The 14,370-nt window shown below is 35.1% G+C and overlaps 1 protein-coding gene across 4 annotated transcripts in view; it reads right to left on the reverse strand.

Moving 5' to 3' along the window:
* Positions 1-14,370, reverse strand: part of RAPGEF6 (Rap guanine nucleotide exchange factor 6) — a 150,627-nt gene that overhangs the window by 59,482 nt on the left and 76,775 nt on the right. For all 4 annotated transcript variants that reach the window (XM_058168507.1, XM_058168508.1, XM_058168506.1 and 1 more), the window contains one exon: positions 548-679. In XM_058168507.1, coding sequence (XP_058024490.1) covers positions 548-679 — 132 coding nt within the window. The remainder of the gene's footprint in view (positions 1-547; positions 680-14,370) is intronic.

Below are 14,370 nucleotides of genomic sequence, written 5' to 3' on the forward strand. Positions count from 1 at the left end.
TTATAGTATTACACATTTTTAAACACCTTTTTTCTTTAAATATCCTTATCTTTCCTTGCTATAATGCAAATAGCATATGCATTACTAAATTGTCAGCACTAATGGATCAATAAAATCTCCATTTAAACTATTTCCTCATTAATTCCATGGTAAAAACTTGTGAGATTTATTTACTTGCAAAAACAAAAAGTGTTCCTTGAGCCTGGTTGTTTGCTTGTAGATGTTTCATTTTCCAATTAGGTAACATCATCAACCAGTGCTATTGTGTGGACAGTTTGTTTACATATAATAACTTGCCCTGCCACTTTTGGTGGAAATGTATTTTACTCCTTGGTAATATTCCTTGTTTAGGCTATCGTTTTCTGATTGATTGATTGATAACTCACTGCCTGGTGTTAATCCCTGCTTGTCATTGTGTTGGCTGTTGGAGAGGAGAGATCACATTTAACAAAACAAAAACAAAAACAATGCTACACTTTCTCTATTCTGTGGAATATTTCAATAAATTGCACCTATGGTTATGAAACTAAAAGAGCTTTAAATTTACCTGATAGATGTCTGATAAACTGCTACTCCCAGAATCACTGGCAATGCTACAGCCAGACTGACTTGAAGGGACATGTGTCACCTGCGGATGTTGATTATCTGTGAGATGCATCTTGGTAAGGTCTGCTGGAAGCTGGAAAGAGGAAACAAAAAGAGGGGGGGGATCAGTATTAAATAGAGTTGCAAATTCAACTAATTAATATTCTTTCTGGAAATAATTTGACAGTAATTTAAAAAACATAGGTAACTTATTCTTCTTCAGAGTAGAAAATATCTTTTCAGTTTTCAGAATTTATTTACTGGCAATATATAATTTTTTTCCGAATGACAAACTTCTGTAGATAAGAATACTGGGTTGCACTTTTTCAAGGATTTTAAAAGATTAGCAATTGAGGAAAACAACAGAGACATATTTTCACAATAAAATGTTGTTGTAAATGAATTTGAAGAATTAGTGCCATTTGACTGAAATCATCAGGTATAAGTAGAATTACAACTGAATCTAAGTATGCAAAACACCTTACCAAATGGAGAAGTTCACTTTCTCATTCACTCAGATCTATTCTTTTGTCTTCTTTTGGTTTTTTTTTTTAAGTTTGCTAAGACTTGTGGATCTTTCCCAAATTGATACTGGACACAAATTAATTTGTAAACTACTTTTAGAAAACAAGGAGGTAATGAAACAGCAGCAAAAGGAACCAACAAGTAAGAGATACTGTCCATGTTGGTATTTTAAAAAGGAATGGCTGGAATGAGTACTTAGGTGTATTTCTGTATCTTTATAGGTTGGTCCCTATTGCTACTTTGGTGCTGGTAGTTAAGTGGCTTAGTTTGCAGTTCAGTAAGTCTTTATAAAGGATATTTGTGTAGTTGGAGATTTGTGGATGTTCCTTTAAGAGATAAATGGATTTTTTTTTATTTTTTTTGCTGTCTACTAGACATTTCAGGATATTTAGCATTGTAGGGAAAAATCTAATGAATGTAATTGGAAGTAAATTTTAAATACAAGGATTACTTTGTTCTTAGGAATGAATACCTGCCTACCGAAAACAAGCTCTATTTCTTTCAATGGTTACCACAAAAATATTTAATTATTATTATTATTATGTATTTTATTTATATGTACACAATATATACATATGTACAGTTTATATGTATTAATATTTAAAAACTTGAATATTTTAATATTGATAAATTTTACATGTACAGATTACATTTTATTTTAGTTTTATTTTCAATATTTGCTTTTAATTTGAGCTTTATCCAGATAAATAATGTGAACTGACTATGCCCCATTGTCTACTGCAAAGTAGATTGTTTAGAGTCATTAAACAAATAGTTTCAATCAGCCCCCTCACTGATGGCCCAAATACCAATGTTTAATAGATTTAGGTCTATACAGCGGATATGTTACAAATGGATATCTAGAACTTGATATGAAAGCAGCCTCAGTTTTAAATAGCTTAGTAGCAAATTGTCATATATATCAGTAAAATGTCAACTATGATGTAGAAGATAGCAAAGTGGTAGACAGTTTCTGCTTCTCAGGATTAACGTTCAAGAGTAAAGGAACAGTTAAGAAATATGCCATAGACTAGCATTTGGTAGAGCCTTGGAAAAAAATATTCCAGACACCATGAAGTGGAGTCAAAAACCTACAAAAATCAGAATAGTGAAAACAACGTTCCCTCTGACACAAGTGAAAGTTGGTTTTTAAAAAAAGCAGTATAGGAAGAGTATTAACACCGTTCAAGTGTTGTAGAAGACTCTTTGAGAATACCGTGGATGCCAACAAACATATGGATCGTTAAACTATATTTCTAACCAGAATTCTAACTCAAACTGTCTTATTTTGAGCACGTTATATGAAAGCCTAGCTATCTGGAGGAGATTCTAATGCTGGCAAAGTGGAAGGAAGAAAACATTACATCACTAGTAGACTTGAAAGGTCAAGTTAGGGACAGACTATCATGAAGAAAATTTATCTTTATGGTCTCTAAGAATTGACAATGACTTGATGGCACATAAAATTATTAAAACCATTATTATATCCTTAAGACAATATATATACGAGATCATCTCAATTTTGAAATACTGTATTTCCCGTATTTTAATATAAAATTAAAGTATCTGGTTCAGGGACAGCGTGTTCTGCATGACTGCTATTAAATTTTGCATTTTAAGATACACATTAGTGCCTCTACCTGAAATGAGGTAGTAAAAAACTTCTTTTCCAATGAAAAGATTTCAAATGTGTTCGGCGTTCTTCAGTTTAGCTCATCTCAAAATCAGATGAAAAGTGTGAACTTTTTTAAAAAAAGAAAATTGAGCTCAGACCAAAAATCTTAAAACAGTATTTTCCAGAATACTTCTACTAAGGAACAACAGATGCTAATTAGTGAAATTGTTCCAAGGACATTAGGAAGTTTCCAAATTTGGATAGTAAAAGTAAAATCAGCTTCCAACAGATTGGGCAGAATGTCAGCCTGCTTAAAATAACAAGCAAGCAAGCTGGGGGTTGGAAGGTGATCCTTTCCCTGACTGAGAATTGGATTTCAGACCTCTCATCAGATGATTATCCGATATGCATTGATATGACCGCTTTAGGGAACCACAAAGTCAAGTCTGAACCATAACACCTTGTATATAGTACAACAGCCTAACTATTCTCTTTGAATGTGCCTAAATACCAAATACTGGCTCATAGAATTATCGTGGGAAATCATGCAGGGATGCATGAACAAATGAGTTAATAATTCTAGCATAGAGAAACATATGTTAGCATTAAGTAAATATATGATGGTCCATCAAAACTACTTTTACAATTGTTCACAGAGTAAAAACAAAAGTAATCTAATAGCAGTATCTAAAACTATACACCCAACTGTAGATGTGTTTGTTTTGAAAGTTAGACTTCTGGTTATTTGAATGAGATAAATGCCTCTTACATCTGAGAGGGAATAACATTTTAATTAGATATTTAGGAGTAACAATGTCTGGCTATTATTCTAGAGGAGTTTTTAGGTTAGAATTCCAGAATTCTGCCCACAAAATTGTTATTACTTTTAAACTGTCCATTTACTTTACAAATACTTCGTATTTCCAGTTGTTTTAGTATTTCATCCCAATGTAAATTTCAGTCTCTATTTTCTATGTTTATTCATTGCTCATACGTTGAACTACCTGGGTAAGTGAACTATACTGTTATGATAGAGAGACATGATGCCAACTGTTTGTTTGTGTTTATTTGTTTGTTTGTTTGTTTGTTTAGTATCCATTTAAACACTTGTTAAAATGAGCTGTAGACTAGGCTTACAGTACTCAGTATAATGCAGCCGATTTATTTAACAGTGGACATCTGAAAAGAAAACCTATGTGAATCAAAACATGCTTTGCAGGAAAAGATGTGCCCCCTCCAGGCCAGATCATTACCTGACTTTAAAATGCTTTCTTTTAAGCATTCTTCTGACATAGTATTATTCATTCAACTACCTGAAAAAGTTTCTTTAATATGTATATTCCATTCTTTCCCTACCAATGGTATGGATTATTAATATATTGCACTTCATTATAACTATTTCAGCAACTTTCTCACTTTTTTGAAGAATAGTAATTATTATTATTATTATTATTATTATTATTATTATTATTATTATTATTATTATTATTATTATTATTATTATTATTTATTTGATTTTTATACCGCCCTTCTCCCGAAGGACTCAGGCAAAAATAAAACAGATAATATAATATACAATTTAAAAAGCAGATTAAAAAACTTATTTTAAAATTAGCCTGATAGGTTAAAATATACAAGACTAAAAAACCCCATTTAAAATTAATTAATAAAAATTTAAAATTTAAAATTAATAAAATTCAATTCAAGCCAGCCCCGCGCGAATGAAAAGATGTGTCTTCAGTTCGCGACGGAAAGTCCGAAGGTCAGGTATTTGGCGTAAACCCGGGGGAAGCTCGTTCCAGAGTGTGGGAGCCCCCACAGAGAAGGCCCTTCCCCTGGGGGCCGCCAGCCGACATTGTTTGGCGGACGGCACCCTGAGAAGTCCCTCTCTGTGAGAGCGTACGGGTCGGTGGGAGGCATGTGGTAACAGCAGGCGGTCCCGTAAGTACCCAGGCCCTAAGCCATGGAGCGCTTTAAAGGTCATAACCAACACTTTAAAGTGCACTTGAAAGGCCACAGGTAGCCAGTGCAGTCTGCGCAGGAGCGGTGTTACGTGGGAGCTACGTGTAGCTCCCTCTATCACCCGCGCAGCTGCATTCTGGACTAGCTGAAGCCTCCGAGTGCACTTCAAGGGGAGCCCCATGTAGAGAGCATTACAATAATCCAAGCGAGAGGTAACGAGCGCATGAGTGACTGTGCAGAACATAACTATCGTATTTTTTGATGTATAAGACGCACCTTTTTCTCCCCTAAAAGAGGGTGGAAATGTTGGTGTGTCTTATACACCAAATTCAGCCATTTTTGGCCTCCTGAAGCCCCGCCTGTTCTATTTTTGCAAAAAATGGGGGCATTTTTGCCCTCTTCCAGCCCCCAGGAGCACTTTGCAAGCCTCCCAAACCCTCTGTGCACCCCATTTTTTGAAAAAATGGGCAAAAAATGGGGCACACAGAGGATTTGGGAAGCCTGCAGAGTGCTCCTGAGGGCTAGGGAGGGCAACTTTTTTTTTTCTTACTAACTTCTTCAAAATCTTGGTGCATTTTATTTAATTTGTCATAACATTAATATACAGGAACATATATTGAAAGGAAACAATAGGACAGGAACGGTAGGCGTGTGTGTGTGTGTGTGTGTGTGTGTGTGTGTGTGTGTCCGTCCCTAACCCTAACCCTTATATATCGGTGTGTCTTATAGTCCGAAAAAAACAGTAGCAGTCAATTACAAGTTATAGTGCTGTATCTCTCTTATCTTGGAAAGACCCTTCTGAATTTGTCCTTACTGGCAGAGATGTCTGCCTTACTAGAAACATGCATGGGATCTTTTTCTGTGTTGTTCTTGAGATATGAAACATCCTCTTAAGTATGGTACTGTGTCCCATTGTTGTTGTTGTTTTTACAAAATCAATACAGCGAATGTTTCATCATAATTGTTAATTATTTTAGAAGCTTTCATTTTTGATTTCATTTTTGATACTGTTCATTTTTAAAATTTTGTTAATCACCCTGACTACTCAGTAAGATTTAAAGGCCAGAGTATAAATCAAACAGGTAAGTATTTGTTTTTCTTAGATTGTGGGACATATGTAAATGGATATCCCACTTCAGTTAGATTGTATCGCTTTATCTCCTCATCTCAATTTTCAATATGCGCTTCGTTGTCCCAAAACTATTTTTTCCTTCACTTTTCTGCATTCCTCAATACAAGAAATAAATTTTGAGATGACTACCAGCTGCTTGATTGTCTCAAGATCATCCAGCGTTCTTTGTACTACAGCTAACTTATGTTTTATAGACATCAGGCATCTTTAATCTTTTTATATCTTTTAAAGTAGGTTTATTCACCTCTTTTTATGACATGTAGGTAATATGAAAATAATTAATTGCCCCAAGGCTTTATCTTTATCTTCCATTCATACACTTTCTCATTGGAAATATCACAGTGGATCAGTCAACAGTGACTTTAAATTCAAGGGTCTCAAATGAACTCACCAAGTGAATTTGGGTTTTGCTTCAGTTCTATATGGGGGATATCACTGATCTATCTCAAAGGATTATTACGAAATTCTTAAAAAGAGATGCATAAGCAAGTATTTTCACTTTTCAGAAATATATTAACTATACAATTTTTCTTTTTTTAACCAAATGGTGATTATACAGTTTTGTTTTTTATTAAATAAAATATTAATCTGTATTCTATTTCATCCAATATATAAAATTATCTAGAAATTAGTAGGAACATACCCTTGTATTATATAATATAGGTTGCTTAGCAACCACACATTCAGTGTCAATTTGAAATTGTCATGGCGCTGAACAAGTGGCACTTACAACCAGTCCTTGAAGTTCTAGCCTTCCCATCACCCCTGCAGTCATGTCATTGCGATCTGGGCACTTGGCAATCTGTTTGTACATACAAGAGATGCAGCACTCCACAGTCATGTGGTCACAATTTGTGACTTGTCCTGCCACAAGAAAAGTCAATAGGGCAGCCAGCTGGGAAAGTTCCTAGTCACTCCAGTAAGTCTCTCCTGCCCAGCAGCAGACACCCCTGATCCTGCCACACCTCATTGGTTACCTATGCATGCTCCTTCACCCAGGCCTGAAATTGCATGCACCATTCCACCTATCCATGTGCTGCCCCAAACAGCAGCAGTCATCCCTGGGCTCATTGCTCACACATGCCATTGCACCCACCTGCACACCCTGCTCCATCATTCCTGGGTCCAAAAGTGGTGATGTGTGCCACTACAACCAACCTTGCCCTATCAGGCAGCAGCCATTTACCTGCCTGGTAGCCTGCTTGCAAGCTGCCTGGGACTTCCAACTTCCTGCCAGTTTCCCCACTGACTTCACTTGTTGGAAGCCAACAGAAAGTTGTGAGGAGGCTCTAGCTCAGTGGTAGTCAACCTGGTCCCTACCGCCCACTAGTGGGCATTCCAGCTTTCATGGTGGGCGGTAGAGGTTTTGCCCGATACTGAAGCACTTTCCTTTTTTTTAATTTAATTGACTTTTAAAAAAAATTTCATAGCATTATTTAAAAACATTTTCATTAGGTTTTCATAAAATTCCCCGTGACAATTTAAATTTCTGAAAATATACTATTTGTATTCCCGCGCATAAGTTTAGTTTACGTTACGTAAGTAAAACTAAATGGCGCTGTAGTGCGACTGCAAACAAAAGAGCCTCGTCCCAGAATAGCTCGCGCATCTCCCCGCTCCTTGCTGTAACAGAAACGCAGAGCTAATAGTTGGCGTCCTCCCCAAAACCTACTTTATAAATCACCATTACTGTGGAACCGGTGGGCAGTTAGAAAATTTTACTATTAACAGAGATACAAAAGTGGGCGGTAGGTATAAAAAGGTTGACTACCCCTGATCTAGCTTAATATCTATGATTCTCACAATGATAGAAAGAACTACTGTAGGGATTGCCATCACTAAGCAATAAGGTTATGTGATATAACAGTTTATGCCTGCATTGCTTAGCGACTGAGTAATCATGTTAAAAGTCAAAATCCATGTCCACTCTATGTAGCTTAATAGGCTACAAAAAGGAGAATGATTCACTATATGCATTGTGAAAGAACCTTTTAAAAATCACAGGTAAATAATGGCTTCTCCTACATAGCTAAACTAGTTATGTTGGCAAAATATGGAATCTGCTACCAAGATCTACATCTGCCATCACTACTATAAAAACTATGAACTGCATACTAGTACTGTAGGTCAAATAGAAATATGTATATAAACTACGATACTTGGAATGTAAATTTCTCAACTGTGTCCTCCAAATACCTAAAGATCACACCAAAAAACTAGAGGTCAGTGGTAAAAAAAATTATCTCTACAGTAAATAACATGCTAAAAAACTACAAGACATCATATACTCTCAAATTCTTATCCTATAGTAGACACAAACAAGAAGCCATATTATTATTATTTTATCCCACGTTTTTCATTTCAGCCCCAAACAATTAGAACTTCTAATTCAAATATCAGATACTTACAATTAACTGCAAATATAGCATCCTTTATCTGCATAAGTGAACTACTGGAAACTACTTTTAATTCCTGTACAAGAGTTCAGAATGAGTGCATTTTCCATGAGCAGTATACCTGGTTATAATTCCACATATTACTAACCTGACAGTTAATCACTTGGTATCTTGAATTAGTTTAGGGAAAAGAAATGACACATCAAATAGAGAAACCCACCATATTATTATAGTGCAACCATTTGCCATTACTGCATCTAACAGAGTGTGTCTCCCATACAGAGCATCAGGCTAATCTTACTTGGAATCATAAACTAGATTGGAAAACTGAAGAAAACATTTGAAAGTCAGGGTCAGGTTACTCTGTATTGCTGCCAAGAAAATGACACAGATGCTTTTGTGAAGTCACCTGTTTGTGAAGGAGATTTTATTTTTTACATCTGTAAATTTTTAAAATCTATAAAATCAGGTGTGATGATTTAAAATCAGAAATATTCTGTTTAGTGTTATTATTCTTTTAAATAATCTAGAAAAAATGGAATTACATATTCTGCCTTCTCAATAAATTATTTTTTTATACAAGAAATAAGACGATTTGCAATTCCCACATTTAGGTTTACACCTGAATGCTGCCTACATGGAAAGATTATGTTTTCCCAATTGAAAAGATTATGCTTTCCCAAACTGGTAGAAGTGGTCTTGAGAATTCAAAGGGTTTTTTTTATATTGGAGTATCTCAACATACATAGCTGAGTCTACTGTATCTTGTGCAGCTTCAGATTTCATAGTAACCATGACAACCATGGAGCTATTTAAATTATACTGTGCACAATCTATGTGGCAATATAGAGAGTGAAGCTGGTTTTCAATACTGAATGAAAGAGTAAGAGATCTCTGATTAAAGGATGCAGAAACGTACCGTATATACTCGAGTATAAGCCGAGTTTTTCAGCACATTTTTTGTGCTGAAAAACGTCCCCTCGGCTTATACTCGGGTCTATACGGCTTATACTCAAGTTTTTTTTTTTTAAGCCCCTCGGCTTATACTCGAGTATATACGGCTTATACTCGAGTTTTTTTTTTTCTTTTTTTCACATTTTACCGGACTGAAGCCCTGCCGGGGCAGTGGGAGGGCGGGGCGGGGGGGCCGCCAGCCTTCTCAGCTGAGGGAGGGAGGGTTTCCCCAACCGGTAGGTGCCTCATTTCCCACCCTCGGCTTATACTCGAGTCCCCAGTTTACCCCAGTTTTTGGGGTAAAATTGGGGACCTCGGCTTATACTCGGATCGGCTTATATTCGAGTATATACGGTAAGTGAATTTACACAACTTTTGCTGGTAGCAGCAATATTACTTTCTAATATTTTAGCCAAAATATGGAACAATACACATAATTTATTAAGAAACACATTTCAAGTATCAGCATAGGGTTGGGGAATACATATTCTAATGACAGAAAATTGACTGCTATATTTCAGAACAAATTATATGTGCAGGTGGGTAGGTGAGAGAGGAAGAGGGGATTATCAACTAATCTGCAGATTATAAAACTCAACTGTATAAATGGATTTTTTTTTATTATAGGCTGTTCTTGAATTACGACTACCTGTTCAGCAACAGTTTGAAGCTACAATACTGGTACTTACAATCAGACCTTGGAGTTTTGGCTGTCCCCACCCCCCACAGTCCCATGATTAGGAGCCCCATGACACTTATAAACAGCACATAAGCACTGCTTGACCAAGAACTGCAGTATTATCAGGGACCTTATACATCCCCTCCATGACCGGTTTTCATTATTGCCTTTTCGGAGGAGGCTTCATGGTATCCAAAGCCAAACAACTAGGTTCTATAATAGCTTTGTACCTTATCCTATCAACCTTGTTAATTCTCAAGACTCTTTTTTCGCTATGTATTCAAAACGGATATTTTGCGTGTGTGTGGATAGGAGAGAGAGAGAGAGAGAGAGAGAGAGAGAGAGAGAGAGAGAGAGAGAGAGAGAGGAGGGAAGGAGAGGGAGAGAGGGAAAAGGGAGGGAGAGAGAGTGGGGGAGAGAGGGAGAGAAAGGAGGGGGAGAGGGAGAGATAAAGAGAGAGAGAGTCATTTTTGTATAACTTGGCATTTTTGGCTGCTGCTGCTGTTATATTATCATCTTTAGAATTGTGACCTTGGTCGGTGGGTGGTGTCTTTCTTTCGAGAGTCGTGCATCAGAATTTCATTTTAATGTGTGCTAGTGTATATACAGGAAAATGACAATAAAGGTTATTTTAATGTATGATTACATGATCATCATTTGAAACTTTTCCTGCCAGTTACCGCAGAAAGTCAATGGGGAAACTGGCAGGGAAGTACACAAGTTGCTGGAATTAGTTTCTCCCACTCATGTATCTTCCACCAGCCTCTCTGCATTTATAGCACACCTGACACTCACACACTCTCCGAACCGTTGCCATGCCTTCCTCACACCATTGCATACTTTCCTCAACGCACGATGCACTTCTCGCACTCTTTTAAACTCTCTTCAATCCATACTTCTCTGACTCTTCCAAACATGTGCCATACCTCCCATACACATTCTGATCCTCCCCTGCGCCCCTCCCTCCAAAATCCCTCCCCCATCAGCAGAAGCCATTTGGCTGCCTGCTAGGTTGAGACTTGTAATTTTCCACTGACTTTGGTTGTGGGAAGCCAGTAGGAAGTTGCCTCACCTAATGACTGTAAAACCCAGTTAACGATGGCAACCAGGACTGTAAGTGAAGTGAAGTGATCTCACTTTACGACTAGATTGCTAAGCAATGGAAATTCTGGTCCCAATTGCTGTCATAAGCCAAGGTCTACTGTATAGCATAATGGAAAGAAACAGGATACCCAACTTTAAAAGGTTTAAGAAGGTTATTTTAAAAAATCACTTTGAAATTTCTTAAAAGCTTTTATAAATTCCCAGTATTTGAAGGATGGCAGCACAGATGTTTCAGATGAAACTCAGAAAAACGCATCTATATGGATCAACATTTAAACCATCTTTTTAAAATGTACATGCTTTTCTTCATTTTACATTTCAGACAGCCCTATCAGCCACTTCCGATTTTAATTCATTGCTTACATTTTACCACATTGCTTACACTTTACCACATAAAACATGGTAAAAAATTTGCCCACATTTGCTGTTGCTCTAAATTATTTCTTATAAAATTGTCTATCCAGAAAAAAATAATTTAAAAATCTTCTTTTCAAACATCTCCCACCTCTGAAATCATATCATAGAACTCATTGTTTCTTAAATCCTATCTGGCATTTCCTTTCGGTTTTCAGTGATACGTTAAAAATGTGCTATTTTTCAATGCCCTTAGCTTCTTAATCAGGATAAGGATGAGAAGTCTTTCCTTTTAACTGGTATGTATGTATGTATAATTTCAATTACATGAATATAGTTAAATATAATGTGAATGTACATATTACATAATTTAAATCTGGTATTAATAATTCTTGTTAGTCCCTGAAATGTTTCAGCAGAAAAGTGGGATAATAATTATTTCAACAAAAATAAAAATCAATAACAATCTAGCTGCAAGTCTGAAGTTTGACTCCAATGTCCATCATTTGTCATATTAAAAATTTCAAAAAAAATTAAACCGAACCTCAAACTACTACAGTATATAATTAAAGCATTTTGCATGGTTACCTGTCTCCATAAAAATGTCTTCCAACTTCTTACCAATTATGATTAATAAAGAGACTACAATATGTAGAGTGAACAAAGACTAAATTTTTACACTTTTTAACTATTTAGATTTTAGAGTTCTGAGAATCCATAAGAAGTCTTTCTATATTCCTTGTACAAATAGTTTTATCTTTATCTTAGTCTTTGTAGAAACCAGGTTTTGCTTCCACTGTAGGACTAGTGCTGAAAATCACTTTGATATACAGGATTTTGCTGTATCAGTATTCCTACTGATATATTTGGGAATCAGACAACACATACTCTACATAGGAATGCAATGTTTAATATATTTTATATCATGTATGTATAAATATACTTTGTAATTTGAAGATCGTGCCTAGGGATATTTTTTTCTTCCATACATTGTTTTAATAAATAAAGATGTCTGGGCTATAATTAAATAATTCCTCACACTCCATGCAATTATGTCCAAATTTATATGAATGTCTGCAAAATATAAGTGTGATCAACTGGTACAATTAGCCTAATCTGCATAATATGCCTGTAATATATCCACAGCTGTGCCATAGGCTCTATTACATACTTTGTGACATTTCAATGCTTCTATGGTAGCTCTGAATTCAAAAATATGTAATAATGTTTACTTTTCAAAATGACATCTTACAAAATTAGAAGAAAAACCAATATCATAGAATACAATCAAGATGCAAAAGGATTTTGATAGGCTGAAATACTGTGCCAAAACCAACAAAACAGAATATGAGCTAACAGTTGGATATACTGTGGCAACTAAAAAAAAAAAAGAATGTCTTAAATTTCATTGATAGAAACAATTTTTTACTTTAATTCAATCACCATGTCACTTTAGAATAGTACTTTTAGTCTGGACATCTTGTGTTAGTTAAAATGTTACAAATTAGAGCATGCCCAAATAAGGTGGGCTACAGTTTAGTGACAGAACACATGTTTTGTTTACCAACTTAATCACTTGATAAAAAGTTAAAATTCTTATTTAAAACCTAGACAGATTATGCCAGGGGTCTCCAACCTTGGTCCCTTTAAGACTTGTGGACGTCAACTCCCAGAGTTCCTCAGCCAGCTAACCCCTGGATTGTGCTAGTCAGAATTAACAGCTTTTGATTAAATGAGCCAAACATCTAATTCAGTATATGGCTGTTTCCTTTATGTCTAACAAGATGAGTGATGAGTCTACCAAATCCAATGAGTAATTGTTGAAAGTATTTTTCGAAGAAGCTTAAGAGGAAATTTGAGTGTAGATGATGGAATTGAGTTCTCTTTTATTCCACCAGACAACTAAATTCAATGGGTGAAATATTTCTGAAGTTTCCTAATTACAAGAACTATTTTATAGTGGAATAGACTATTTTAGGAGATACTTTACAGCGTGTGAATTAACGACTGAAGAGTTTACAACATGAGAAAGATTTATGTCATTCAATAAACAGTTTCAGACAAGAATTTCCAGATAAAAGATACTATTTAGACTGCTTAGGCAGGAACTGAGTAGACTTGGTATCAAAAGAAACTGTAATACTTAACAGTACTGAAATTTCAACAAAGAGCTTTTGATTTGGGTATGTATATTTTTACTTTCCTATCAGATGGAATATGTGCAGATAACGCTGGCACATAATTATATTCAGTCCAATGCTTCACGATTGTGTGATTCCTCTATCAACATTTTTTAAATTATACAACAAAGAGGAAGACTTACTGTCTTATTTTAATTCAATTCTAAATCTAGCATTAGCAATTCATTTATTCTTTTATATTTTCACATAATTTTTAGAAAAGGAAGAATATACTTATTTAGCATTCAGAATAAAGATATAAATTTATACAAATTTATACAAATTATAAGCTTATATTTGTAGGAAAGACAACTCTAATTACAGTCATTGCAAAGCTATTTGTAGAAAAAATATATAGGATTTCATGAAGAATTTTGTGAACCCAAAAAAGTAATTTTTCATTCAAAATGTGTAAAGAAACAGTCATATACTGTTCACTGTATCCTATAATGAATTAAAATATTAGATACATGTACCGATATAAGGTAATTTTATTTGTATTGTTCTTTTTCAAAGTGTGTACTTTTATATCTTAAATGCAACATTAATTATTTTGGATGAATTATTTGGGGTGCTTATCCATATTGTTCTGCATTTCCTCTATTAGTTTTAACATTATTTCACACTCCATATAGTAGATTTTTCATCTTGACATTGGTATTTTTAAGCAATTATATTACAATTGCTAAACTTTAACAATATTTCTGTTTCAGAATTGTAGTTCATTCAACTGTTCTACTATAATTAGCAGTAATGCAAAAATATTATATATCCTATATGGACTCTGGGTTGTGAAGTATTAAGGAAAGGGATGAAAAAGTGTAATTGTCATCCATCAGATAATATTTATAACTGAATAATAATGTCCATAACACAACAAAATT

The sequence above is a fragment of the Ahaetulla prasina genome, chromosome 2 (assembly GCF_028640845.1).
Source record: "Ahaetulla prasina isolate Xishuangbanna chromosome 2, ASM2864084v1, whole genome shotgun sequence".
Taxonomy (NCBI): Eukaryota; Metazoa; Chordata; class Lepidosauria; order Squamata; family Colubridae; genus Ahaetulla; species Ahaetulla prasina.